Here is a 14059-nt window from a genome sequence, read left to right on the forward strand (position 1 = left end):
GATTTTTAAAATGCAGTTTTTTAGATTCCCTTGAATAATTTTAGAAGATTTTTCCATTTTTGGTGGAAGATTTTTTTCCAGTATGGCTTCAAAACCAATTAATATCCGCTGGATGAGAACCGGTTCTAAGGCATAATGAAAAATTATGTATAGCATCGTATTACAGACAATTTTCCACGAATATCAAAATAAAAATCATAAAATTAATTCCAGTTTTTTAGCCTGGGTCTTTGGCCCCTCGGGTCTAACAAAACGTGGTTTTAATCTTATCATTTAATACTTTAATATCCGCGGAAAGCTGTCTATAATACGATAAATAACTATGAACTGAAATATATTATAATTTAAAAATGCACAAAAATGCTTTAGAATCAAAATATTAATGAATTAATACAAAAATAAAGTTATATTAAAATGAAATAAGTTATACAAAGTTTTTTTAAATAAAAATTAAAATATTGAGTATTTAAAAAGCACCCTTAAGAAATACAAAATAAAATTAACGAAAAATCATTTTAAAATCACATTTCTAAATACTAACAATTAATTAATAAAGCTTTTTTTTATCAAGTAGGTATTTTGGGTATAGTCCCTTTGGTGACAACGCCTCTTAAGGGACGTTTCGTCGTATTTTCACAGTAGCTTTTCATAGGTTATTCTAGATTGCCCCACAGGGTTAGAGCCCCCTGCAGGGGCTACAAATAGGAGAATATCTACTGTGAAAATATGACGAAACGCCCTTTAAGAGGCGTTGCCACAAAAAAACACCATACCCGGTATTTTTTATCAGTTAGTTGGATTTAATTACAACTGTTTTTGGATGGCATATTTTTATGATTTTTTACCACCCAAAAACCTTCGAAGTACCGACCCTTTCTTCTCTTTGGATGAGGTTACTGAAACAGTGTCGGTTGTGTCAGAATATCCATCCTGAAATAAGCGTGGGAAAATTATAAGGAGCGTGGGAAAATAATCCAAAGCGTGGAAAAATTATAAGGAGCGTGGGAAAATAGACAATTTTTCACGAATAATAAAATAAAAATCATAAAATCAATAACAGTTTTCTTGGTAGTACCAAAAAAATGGGGGCCATCTCAATTATTAAGGTGTAGCAAGTAATCTTTCAAAGTCAAAATTGTCAAATTCCATACATAAATAATAGGGTTGGGCCGGATATCCGGCAAATATCCGGTTGTATGGCCGGATATCCGGTCATTAGGCCAGCTATCCAGTAATTTACCGAAAAACCGGCTATTTGACCGAATATCTGGTAATTTACCGGAAACTGGATATCTGGCATTAGAAAGCAGCCGGATATCTGGTATCCAGCCAAAAAAGTATCCAGCCCAACCATATTATATAGGTATGCGTATGCAATGTTGACTTGGCCCCCATTTTTATGGGTAAATTTCAGGTTTATATCGACACACTAGAATTGAAATTTTGTAAAAATCTTTAAAATTAAGATAGTACAAAAGCTTTAAAAACAAGTTATTTTTTGCAGATTTTAAAAACTTTGCAGTGCTTGTACCGTCGCAATTTTTGCATTACAGAAAAAATATTTTGCATATTTTTGCATATATCAACCATATTTTGGTTGAGGGCCAAAATTTAAACAATGCATCAATTTATTGGCTTTTGTCTTATCCCTTTAGATCCCTGGATTACCTGTGATCCCTGGGACCTGCGGGCAGTGCCGCCAGCGGCGGCAGCTGTCTCCTCATCCAGCAGGGGATATTTGCGCTGCAGCAGCGGGTCAACCAGAACACCAGATTCCAACACAGCTATACCTGATGATTATAATAGATGTATAGAGAGTAGGGGATTTTTTTTCCCCGGCTTTTTTAAAAATTCAAGTAGTGCAGTTGCAATTATTATGCCTTTTGGTGAAAAAATACCTGTGTTAAAATTTTAACCATTTTGGACAAGTATTATGCCCAGTAATTTCACTTTGAAATTTTGACGCCCCCCTAGGGAGGGTGGGATGTATTTTTTCCAAGAACCCCCTGGACCCCTCAGAGAGTTGCTTCGCTGATAACATTATACTTTGTTGTCCCAGGAATCAATATACCAAAAATCAGATCAATCGGGTCAACATGTTTAAAATGGACGTACGGACATTCTGGTAATGATTATAGAGTTGCTACACTTTCTAAATCGTACCCAACTATTAAAGGAATCACCATGCAAAATCGATAGGACAATTCTAACATGCCTAAATTAACGAAAAAAGCTATCTGTCTCGGACGGACGGACTGACCCTAATTATAGAAAAGTTAAAAAGGAAAAAGAGAAGTGGAAGAATCAAATATTGGAAAAGAAAGAGGATAAGAAAAGGGTAAAAGGAAGAAAAAATGGAGAATTAATTAGGAATTATCAAATACAAGACATAAGAAGTAAAAAAAGGAAAACAAAAAATACCATGTTTAGTTTTACCTTCTCTAGAGCCCGCCTTCTTGCTCAGCAGCTCCTTAGTTCCTTGCACGCCGTAGCCCTCGCGAGCACCATTACCGTACCGGCCAGCTGCGCCGGCGGGAAGTGTACTGCTGCCACGTGCATGGGGAGGCGGGGGCTGAGACTCGGGAAGGGGAGGGGAGGAGGAGAGTAGTTGGGCACGCGGAGAACCGGTTCCAGAGTGAATGCTAAAAGAAAGAAAAAAAAGTAAAATTTTTGAAAAATCTTTCTTTTACATGTTAAGGAAAAACCCAGGGAGGGAGGGGACATGAGCTGGTTATTACACTAGTCCCCAAAGTTTTATAATTACATTTTCGTTGGCTTAGCAATCATGGGAAAATTATGAAGTTTGATGCAGAGATGGTTTTAGGCTATTTGATTGAGTGTACATAACGCTACCTCCTCCATACCACCCAAGATATCGTCATTTTACATTTTTTTTTTGGGGGGGGGCGACAGTAAATTTTTCTAAAAAAGCTTGTCTAAAAAATGAGTAAAAAAAATTTTGGGGGGAGAAGAGGGGGTGAAGACACCCTCCCCAAAAATAGTTTAAAACCTTCCCAGGACCCATAAGAAGCTTCACTGTAAAGGAGAACAATATCGGTTCAGCGGTTAGCGAGATCCTTTGGGACAGACAAAAAAACGCTTACTACTTTATATAATAGGAGGACCAGAGTTTCTAGGGATGATTTCCCTTCTCTAAAATAGGCAAAAACCTTCCAAGAATAGCAATATCCAAGGAGGGAGGGGACATTGGGCTGTTAATTACACTGGTCCTTATAGTTTTAGAATAACGTTTTCTTATTCGTTGGCTTAACAACTTTGGGGACTTAAGTGAATTTTGATCGGTTGATCAGTTCAAATGTTTCAACCACTAATTTTAATCTACAGAAAGCGTAATTTTGTATCATTATTGGGAATGTACATAAATTTATCGGCCATTGTCTTATCCTTTTAGATCCATTTCTTCTGTTACTTCCAAAAAAAAAATATAAAAAAAATACCTGGAGCTTGAATTTCTATCAGCTCGTTCGGCGTTTTCAGTTTCAGTGTTTTCGGCATCGCCGCCATTTTCCACAAGGCTGTTGTAGCTTCGCAGCTGCTGGGATGGCGGCAGTCCTTAAAAAATAGTTATTTATAGCATCATATTATAAACAGCTTTCTGCGGATATAAATATATACAATTATAAGATCAAAACTATGCAATGACTAACAAAACTGCTATGTTATGACTGCACATTTTTAGTTTGAGACGATACAAGATTTTTCAGTATGGTTAAGAACCATTTTTAATCCAGCAGATATTAATCAGTTTTTAAGCCATACTGGAAAAGAGTATTCTGTAATTTTTTAAATACTTTTTAGTGGTGCCACTTTTTTGAAAATTATTCTGATATTTTAAAAATATTTATAACAATCATATCGTGGGAAAATAATTCTATGAATGAGAAAATAATACTGAGCGTGGGAAAAAAATACTAAGCGTGGAAAAATAATGACGAACCTGCATGAAACTTGAGTTTCTTGACCCACTCCTGCTGAGTCTCCTGGTTGGGGGTGGCGAAAAGATACTCTGCCCCGTCAGGCGAGTGAACCCGGAATACAAAGGATTTCTATTCAAAATTAACAAATCAACACCCTGAATTTTAAAAAAGATATGGGGGAAGTTACAATGATCTTAAGGTTTAATACAATCCTTAAATTAAAGTTTCAGGATGGTTGTGCTGTACCAAAGGATTATGCTAACCACTGGACCGATGTGGTTCTCCTTTAGAATGTAGCTCGAATAGGACCTGGGAAGGTTTATAAATATTTTTGGGGTAGGCTTTCATCACCCTCCCAAGATAAATTGCCTCTAGATAAAAAAAAAGCAACGCCACAATTTCTTTGCTTTTTCTTATTAAGATTAAAAATAAACGTTGAATGTATCCCCCTCCCCCCTCAATTAAATGCTCCAAGAGGCCTCTAGTATCAAGAAGTATCAAGAGTTGATTGTTTTCCTTGGTATAATCGTCAGCAGCTTCTATCCCCGCCTGGTGGATCATGATGGGGCTGGAGGAGGCTTTAGACTGCACAAAATCTTCTTGATCCCTATAAAATAATACTAAGCATGGGAAAATAATACTAAGCGTGGGAAAATAATAATAAGCGTGGGAAAATAATAATAAGCATTGGAAAATAATACTAAGCATGGGAATAATAATAAGCATGGGAAAATAATACTAAGCATGGGAAAATAATACTATGCATAGGAAAATAATACTATGCATAGGAATATAATACAAAGCATGGGAAAATAATACTAAGCTTGGGAAAATATAAATTAACATGGGAAAATAATACTAAGCATGGGAAAATATAAATAAACATCGGAAAATAATACTAAGCATGGGAAAATAATAAGAAGCATGGGGAAATTTTACTAATCATGGGAAAATTTTACTAAGCATGGGGAAATAATGCTAAGAATGGTAAAAAAAAACAGACAGACAACCATAAAGGTATATACAAAGTAGCAGGCAGAGTGACTTAAAAATAAGAGAAGCTGGCCAAAGAGAACAGTAAAATAACACAGATTTAGACTGACAGACATCAGACAGTCATACAGATGGACAGATTAACAGTCAGACAGATGGACAGACAGACAGACTAACATAAACACATGTAGTATGTGCTATTCCTGAAGAATCAAAGTAGCCGCCATAGATAACAATATAATAACTCTTCCATAATAACACAACAGATAACCTAGATAGATGTGGCCATAACTCTTCCATAACAACATAACAGATAAACTGGATAGATGGACAAACAGATAGAAGGATAAACTGACGGACAAACAGATAGAAGGACAGACAGACAGACAGACAGACATACAAACAGACAGAAATATAGGTATGTTCTATACCTGAAGAAACATAGTAGCTGGCCACAGAGCACAGTATAATAACATAGAGATGGATAGACAGATAGACAGAAATATAGGTATGTTCTATACCTGAAGAAACACAGCACCTGGCCATAACTCTTCCATAATAAAACAACAGATAAACTAGGTAGATGGACAAACAGATAGAAGGATAAACTGACGGACAAACAGATAGAAGGACAGTCAGACAGACAGACAGACATACAAACAGACAGAAATATAGGTATGTTCTATACCTGAAGAAACATAGTAGCTGGCCACAGAGCACAGTATAATAACTCTTCCATGATCTGGTTAATGGTCACATTAGTCCATGGGAAAATAATAGTAAGCATGGGAAAATAATAATAAGCGTGGGAAAATAATAATAAGCGTGGGAAAATAATCATAAGCATGGGAATATAGAACTAAGCGTTCAAAATATTACAAAGAATGGGTAAATAACACCTAACATGGGAAATAATTCTAAACATGGAGATATAATAGTAATGATGGGAAATTAGTCCATGAACCATTAACTACAGACAACCAACCCTTTTATTGCAAATCTTTGCGCCTGTTCATTGGCCAACAAGAATAGTTAACAACAAACCAAGAATAGTTAACAACAAACCAAGAATAGTTTTTTATCACATCGTAACATAGACTGCTTTCCGCGGATAATTAAATGAAAATCTATAAGATTAAAATCAGTTTTGTTAACGCCGAGATTTCGAAACCACTTCTCAGTGCTTACAAATTAATTTTATGATTTAGGTTTTAATATTCTTGGAAACATAGACGTCCAAGGGGGGGGGGGTTATGGGGCGATTACCCCCCCAAAATTTTTTTCATTTTACCCCCCCCCCCCCCCCCCCATTTAAAATTTACCCATACCCTGGGGGTGCCGTAGGCACCCCAAACCATTTAGGAGGGGGTATTTACCCCCCCCAAAATAAAAAATCCCTAATAAAAATTTTTTTTGCGCGCTTCGCGCGCATTTTTAATACTAAATATTTAATAAAATTTAAATTACCCCCCACAAAAATTTTACCCCAGGGATAAATTTTTGGGGGTGTAAACTAAATTTACCCCCCCCCCCCCACAGACTTCAGGGGGTGTAATTACCCCCCAAAGCAAATTTTATCCCCGGGGTAAAAAATTTTTTTTGGGGGGGGGTAAAAAAAAAATTTCGGCGCGCTTCGCCCGCCATTTTACCCCCCCTAAATACTTTTAGATAAAGAATTTTACAAAAAACGAATTTTATAAAAAAAATCCTTAAAATTTGATGCAGATTTCAAATCTACTCCCTACATTAAAATTCCGGAAAACTTATATCTCTTAATCCATATATCTGTCTGTGTTTCTGTTTTAATGAATGTCTATATATCCATATATCTAACTTTCTATCTGTCTATATATCCATTTATCTGTTTTAATGTCTGTCCATAAATCTCTCTATACTAGACTTTTGATGACATTTACGGTATCTTAATGGACAAATGTAGCTATTTTCCTGATGGTGGCTCGCTTGCCACCTGCTTGCAGCTCTTGCTTGCGCTCCAGGTAACCGTCAATCTCCACAGGCGGCAGGTTCTCCATGCCACGGACATTCTTGGTGTGACGCCTAAACATGAAAGATGATATTATAGTTTTTAGGGTTGGCAATTTGTCCAATTTTTGGACCAGATTCGAATTCTTAAAAAAATTCGCAAAAAAATGAAACAGCAATAATCCGTAAAATTGTAAGCATGAGCAAGCTTCCAGTCATAAGTGCTTATTAGGTCAAACTGTTTATAAATATACGTTAGGTCAACTCTTATCATGGATAAGGGTAAGAAATTTGAAATTATCAACCTCTAATTTTTCAAAAATTAGATTTCCTTGGATTTTCTGGTTGCCAGACATGAAATCTACGCATCTAGTTTAGCTAGATGGCAGTGGTCTAGTTAGGATTGTGAATTTCAAACTAAATTTTATAGCAATGAATTGTGGTGGTACACCAAAGTTGAGTGCTATGTTCATTCAATAAAAGAAAGGTAGTGCAGAGAGGGAGGGGACATTGGGCTGTTTATTACACTAGTCCCCAAAATTATGTTTTCTTACTCATTAGCTCAATAAAATGATTGCTTCATATTGTTGTGTTCAAACGTTCCAACCACTAATTGCAATCTACAGAAGGGGTAATTTTATACATGAATCTTTCGGCCATTGTCTTATCCCTTTAGATCCCTTAGTTTTATAGTTATTTATCGCTCCGTATTATAGACAGCTTTCCGCGGACATTATGCGGATAGTATTGCGGAGAACCTGTTCTAATCCAGCGGATATTAATCGGTTTCGTATCTCACCTAAATGACTGAGTTTGTCGTCTAGTTGTAAAGCTTGGGATTCTCTTGTGCAGTTGTTTTTTACCATCCAGACGTATACTCTCTTAAAAAGATAGATAGATAAATAAATAGATAGATAATTAGATAGAGAGATAGATAAATAGACATATAAATAAATAGTTTGTCTAGTTTCTTTTTACCATCTAGCCGTATACTCTCTTAAATAGATAGATGGATAGAAATATAGATAGTCAGATATAAATATAGAGATAGATGGGTAGATAGATATTTTGTGCAGTTGTTTTTTTTTACCATCTAGCCGTATACTCTCTTAAATAGATAGATAGATAGATAAATAAATAGATAGTTAGTTAGATAGATAGTTAGATAGAGAGATAAATAAATAAATAGATAGATAGTTAGAAATATAAATATATAGTTTAAGTAGTTTTCTAAAACAATCTTGCCTTATACTCTCTAAAATAGATAGTTAAGAAGAGATAGATAAATAAATAGATAGATAGTTATTGTAGTTGCTTTTTATTATCTAACAAAGATAGATAGTAAGATAGACAGACATACACTAAGATAAATTAAAGGATTGATGATAGAAGAATTTAAATATAAAAAGATTAATAATTGCTCCCATCGTAGGTGTGTCTGTCTGTCTGTCTGTCTGTCTGTCTGTCTGTCTGTCTGTCTGTCTGTCTGTCTGTCTGTCTGTCTGTCTGTCTGTCTGTCTGTCTGTCTGTCTGTCTGTCTGTCTGTCTGTCTGTCTGTCTGTCTGTCTGTCTGTCTGTCTGTCTGTCTGTCTGTCTGTCTGTCTGTCTGTCTGTCTGTCTGTCTGTCTGTCTGTCTGTCTGTCTATCTATCTATCTATCTATCTATCTATCTATCTATCTATCTATCTATCTATCTATCTATCTATCTATCTATCTATCTATCTATCTATCTATCTATCTATCTATCTATCTATCTATCTATCTATCTATCTATCTATCTATCTATCTATCTATCTATCTATCTATCTATCTATCTATCTATCTATATGTGTCTATACCTTGTTTGCTGAAAGGTGAAGCATCTTCAGAATTATTGTGAGTATCAGAACTATTTGAGTTGGTAGCTCCCCCCATCATACGCATCTGGTCAAAATCCTCCTTGTTGAACCGAATTTCCTAAAGTTAAAAGATTAGGTATTTATATGTCGTATTTATTTGCCCCTAGAGGCATCTAGAAACACTTGAGGTGGAGGGGAGTTAGTTGAATAGCTAATTTAGAGAGTTTTTATATTTGTACACTTTCTAAGCAATAATATGGCCAGATTGTTCCCCTGATGTTTTCCTATTGGCTGATTTAAAGAGTATGTATATTTGTACAATTTTTAAACCAATAATAAGGCCGGATTGTTTTCCACTGGAGTCATTGGCCTAATTAATATTTGCCAGGGAATGTGATTCTGACAAACAATTTTGAGTGAAAAATTCCCCACAACCCTCTTACCTTTTTTTTCTCCCCATCACACCCGCTCCCTTTTAGTTACATAAAAAAAGCAAGTTATACGCCAACTTTACCCCAACAAAATATAAATTTTGCAGCAATTTCAATTGGAATTAGTTGGCTATCTGTCTGTCTATCTGTCTGTCTATCTGTCTGTCCATCTATCTGTCTGTCTATCTGTCTATCTATCTAGGTTATAATTTCTTACCTGAGTGCGTCGTCTCTCGTTCTCTCTCCGCCTTTCATTATTAATTCTCGCCAACTCCTAGTGGGTTAATTAATCAGCATTTTTATAAGCATCTGGTAACCTTTTCATTGGACAACCTTTGTCTCAAGGTCCTAATTGTCAGAGAGGGAGCGGACAATGGGATGTTTATTACACTAGTCCCCAAAGTTTTATAATAATGTTTTCTTAACAACCTTGGAGACTTTTAGTGAATTTTGATTGGTTGGTTTATTAGGTTGAGTGTTCAAAAGTTTCATCTATAGAAGGGTTAATTTTATTTAACATAATTTGGGTTGTACATCAATTTATCAGCTATTGTCTTATCCCTTTAGATCTCTGTACAACCTAGTAGTGTTTAAACTTTTCAACCACTAATTTTAATCTAAAGAAGGGGTAATTTTATGTATCATTATTGGGGAAGTACATAAATCTATCGGCCAGTGTCTTATCCCTTTAGATCTCTGGAACCTAGATGCTAGGGGTGCATTCATAATTTTATGAAATTAAAAATCTTAATTTAAAAAATCCACGAAAGAAAAACAGAAAATCTATGAAAATTTAGTAAGTTTTTTCTTGCCGCCGCTGCGCTGATAAAAATGCCGGCCGTTTAATTTCCTTTTTCTTGATGGCGTCCAGCCGTTCTTTCTCTTTCCTGGCCGCTTCTTCTCGTCTCTCATTCTCCTCCTTCTCCCGCAAAGCAGTAAAGTTTTGCTCTATCAATGTGATGCGGTTGACACCCTGAATAGATTATATAGATAGATAGATTCATAGATTATTTGATAGATGGATTTATAGATACTAGATAGATAGATAAATAAGAAGATTAACGGATAAATTTATTGAGTAGATGGATTTCAAGATAGAATGATCAGAGGGATAGATGGATATACAGTTGGATAGATTGATTATAAGGATTTATAGATAGGAAAATTGATTAGATGGATATGTAGATGGATAGATAGATTTATAGGTATATTGATCAATAGATTGATGGTTAAATAAATGGATAGATAGGTTGATAGGTATATAGATAGATAAATAGATTGAATAGATGGAATGATAGATAGATTTGTAAAGTTTTATAGATAGATTGATTATATGGTTACATAGATAAATGGATTAGATAGATTTATTAGATATATTTATAGATAGATAGATTGAATAATGGATCAATTTATTGATGGTTATATAGATGATAGATTTATAGATAGATTAATTAATGAATCAATAGAATGATTAGATTGATGGTTACAAAAAGGAGATTCATGGATAAATTTATTGAATAGATGGATTTATAGATAGATAGATTAGATGGATATATAGATAGATAGATTAAATGATGGATAAATTGATAGATTGATGTATTGATTTATAGGGTAATGGATGGACATGTCAGATAGATTGATGCTAGCTAAAAACATGACTAACACCATCTAGCGATGAAAAAAAAATATTTTTGGGAGCTGATTTAACAATTTTATATGTCCGTACAGGCCTCTAGGGGCGTAGCCGCAAGTAGATACATAGACAGATTGATATATACATTTACATATATTTTTATTAAAAGATGGATTAATGAAATAGATATGTGTTTAAAATACTTTAAGAAATGTACAGAAGAACAAATAATAATATATTATATATCATAAGCAAAAGTAGGGCAGCAACTGTAAAACTCACCTCTAGCTTATTCTCTTGAGCCACCACGGTTCCCTCAAAGTCACGTTGAAGTTTCAGCAGTTTTTCAACCTCGTCTATTGACTCGCCAAGGGTAGCATCTCTGAAAATAGTTGCACCAATAGGAATCAAGGATTTTATCATGTGACACAGTTCTTGTCCAATAGGGATCAAGGATTTAATTATAAGTATCTGCACCAATAGGGATCAAGGATTTTATCATGTGACAAAGATGTTGTCTAATGGGAATCAAGGAATCATTTTGCAACCCATCCCCAAATTAGTAATAACCCTTTAATCGACCTATATCAACCTTAACTGCAAAGGAGAACCACATAGGTTCAGTGGTTATTGAGATCATTTGCTATGCAGAGATAGACAGACAGACAGACACACCGACAGACAGACAGACAAACAGACCGACAGACAGACAGACTGTTACTTTTATGTAAGGATATACATTTCTATACAACATATTACAATAACTTATTGTATGAAAGAATTTTTATTTGAAGTAGGAATGTCAGGGATCTAAGGGGATAAAACATTTATAGGGTGGGTCGATTTGCAAGCTTTTTGTTTTTTTTGTTACTACACATTGGCAAGGGTTACTGGGCCAATATAAAACCCTGTGAAACTTGAATGGGGTTTTGTAATCTAAAAACAACGGGCGCGCAGGGGGTATAAAATGTGCCCTCCCCCTTATAAAACCAAAAATTGATATTCCTTCAAACACAGGCATGTTGCATATCAAAATGACCGCATTGAAATGCTGATTATGAATCTAAAAACAGTTTTGACTAAATCAGCTGTTTTAGGTACTTAATTCGATCTTATTTGAACTAGGATTAATATTTTTCAATGCGGTCATTTTATAGGCAACATGCCTGTGTTTGAAGAAATTATAATTTTTGGTTTTATAAGGGGGCGGGCAAATTTTATACCCCCCGCGCGCCCGTTGTTATTAGATTACAAAACCCCTTTCAAGTTTCACAGGGCTTTATATTGGCCCAGTAACCCTTGCCAATGTGTAGTAATAAGAAATTCCAAAATCGACCCACCCTATAAGACAATGGCCGATAAATTTTCGTACATGCCCAATGATGATACACAAAATTCCCTCTTTCTTAGATTACAATTATTGGTTGAAATTTTTGGACACTCAACTTAATGAATTAGCCATTCACACACTTATACATTTGATTTATATTCTGCTTTTTAAGTTCTGACACTCTACAAGTTTTACTGTTCGTATGTTCTACTGTTTCAGAGCTTCGCTTTTATGGATGTTGTAATCCTTGTTTTTATATGAAATTAAGTCTTTTGCAACATAAAATATAACGTTTGAGTCATTTACTAAATTGTTTTTTACTAGGGGCTTCGCCCCCAGAGGCCTCTAGGGGCACTTGAGGAAAGAGGAGTCCCCAAAAATAGTTATAATCCTTCCTGGGACCTATGTGAAGCTACCCTCTGAAGGAGAACCCGATCGGATCAGCGGTTAGCGAGATCCTTCGGTACAAATAAACAAACAGACAGACAGACATCGTTATACTTTGTATATTAGATATGATATTTGAACAAAAGACTGTCAGAAATTAGAAAATCTAGCCTAAATATGCCAATCGGCCAATCAGGATAACAAAACTAGTTTTCAACTTATAATTTTTCATTTTAAAAATCTCGGAAAGCTGTCTTTAATACGATGCGATAAATAACTATTCTTGATTCTTAAATTCCATTTCAACTGTTTAAATAACTCACTTATGTGAAAATTTAGTTTTTGGGATTTGGAAAATGAACAATAAAATTCCAAATAAAGAAGTTTGGACACTGCTTTTTTCACCAACTAATCAAGACTAATCAATATAAGTACCCAAAATTTTTAAGCCAAAGAAAAAAAGCTTTGTGTACTAGTTAAGTTTACAGTCCAATGTCTCCTCCCTCCCTCCCTGAGAAAAGCAAGCCATTTAATATGTGACCTAGCTGTAAATTTAAAGTTGTCCTATAGATTTAAAACATTTGGTTGTCAAAAAATAAATTCTTGATTTTTGCTTTTTAAACCAAAAATTTTTTTTTAGGGGGGGGTGAAATGTATTTGACCCCCCGCGGGGTGACTTTACCCATAAGAATATAAAGTTAAAGTTGTCCTATAGATTTAAAACATTTGGTTGTCAACAAATTCTTGTTTCTTACTTTTTAAATAACTCAACAAAGTTTTTGGGGAATTTTTTTTTTTGTGTGGGGGGAGTGAAATGTATTTGACCCCCGCGGGGTGACTTTTGGTACTAGTTATAAGCCAATTAACATGTGACCTTGCTGTAAAGTTAAAGTTGTCCTATAGTCTAGATTTAAAACATTTGGTTGTCAAAAAATTCTTGATTCTTACTTTTTAAAGTAACTTTTGTGATTTTTTAAAAATAGCTAGGCCGTGTTTTTAGTAAGGAGTAGATGTAAAATGATCCATAGAATTTAGATATGTTTTTTGTAGACCTCTTATTTTTGAAGTAATATATGTTTTTTTTAAATTAAGTTAGTTAAAGGTACTAAAACGCAACAAAAAAAATTGCCATTATGAACAAAAATATTAAAATCTTTTATTTGACACCTTTCTTTTTTATTTCTGTTGAGTAATTATTGCAAAAATTTATTTTGTTGAACCCCGTTGAATTAAAACTTTGAACTTTGGGAGCTCGTCATAAATGGGTTTAAAAAATCACAAAAGTTAGGACACGTTCTTTCAATTTTTTTTTTGAATTTTTTTTTAAGGGGAGGGGGGGGGTGAAATGTATTTGACCCCCCGCAGGGTGACTTTACCCATAAGAATGTCTGATATACATATCACCATCAAGTAATGATAGAATGGTGTTATTTCATTTAAACCTTACATTTTAAAAATAGCAAAATACTAGGGTTGGGCCGGATATCTGGCCAAAGTTCAATATCCGACAAATTACCGGATATCTG

The 14059-nt window shown here is 34.7% G+C and overlaps 1 protein-coding gene across 2 annotated transcripts in view; it reads right to left on the reverse strand.

Moving 5' to 3' along the window:
* Nucleotides 1-456: 456 nt before the first annotated feature.
* Nucleotides 457-14059, reverse strand: part of LOC145307618 (spectrin alpha chain, non-erythrocytic 1-like) — a 38175-nt gene continuing 24572 nt past the window's right edge. The window contains exons 25-38 of one of the 2 annotated variants that reach the window (XR_013875525.1): nucleotides 11099-11198; nucleotides 10032-10156; nucleotides 9401-9455; nucleotides 8753-8870; nucleotides 7714-7795; nucleotides 6879-6989; nucleotides 5620-5673; nucleotides 4455-4545; nucleotides 3959-4067; nucleotides 3459-3573; nucleotides 2437-2642; nucleotides 1669-1790; nucleotides 774-930; nucleotides 457-592 (exon numbers count right to left, since the gene is read on the reverse strand). Coding sequence is in view for 1 of the 2 variants with exons in the window: in XM_080150071.1 (XP_080006197.1) it covers nucleotides 832-930; nucleotides 1669-1790; nucleotides 2437-2642; nucleotides 3459-3573; nucleotides 3959-4067; nucleotides 4455-4545; nucleotides 5620-5673; nucleotides 6879-6989; nucleotides 7714-7795; nucleotides 8753-8870; nucleotides 9401-9455; nucleotides 10032-10156; nucleotides 11099-11198 (1387 nt within the window). In the remaining variant the exon portion in view is untranslated. Of the gene's footprint in view, nucleotides 931-1668; nucleotides 1791-2436; nucleotides 2643-3458; nucleotides 3574-3958; nucleotides 4068-4454; nucleotides 4546-5619; nucleotides 5674-6878; nucleotides 6990-7713; nucleotides 7796-8752; nucleotides 8871-9400; nucleotides 9456-10031; nucleotides 10157-11098; nucleotides 11199-14059 lie in introns of both variants that reach the window. The other variant, XM_080150071.1, reaches the window with a different exon arrangement.

The sequence above is a fragment of the Acartia tonsa genome, chromosome 15, assembly GCF_053477335.1.
Source record: "Acartia tonsa isolate MP-2025a chromosome 15, ASM5347733v1, whole genome shotgun sequence".
NCBI classification, from domain to species: domain Eukaryota; kingdom Metazoa; phylum Arthropoda; class Copepoda; order Calanoida; family Acartiidae; genus Acartia; species Acartia tonsa.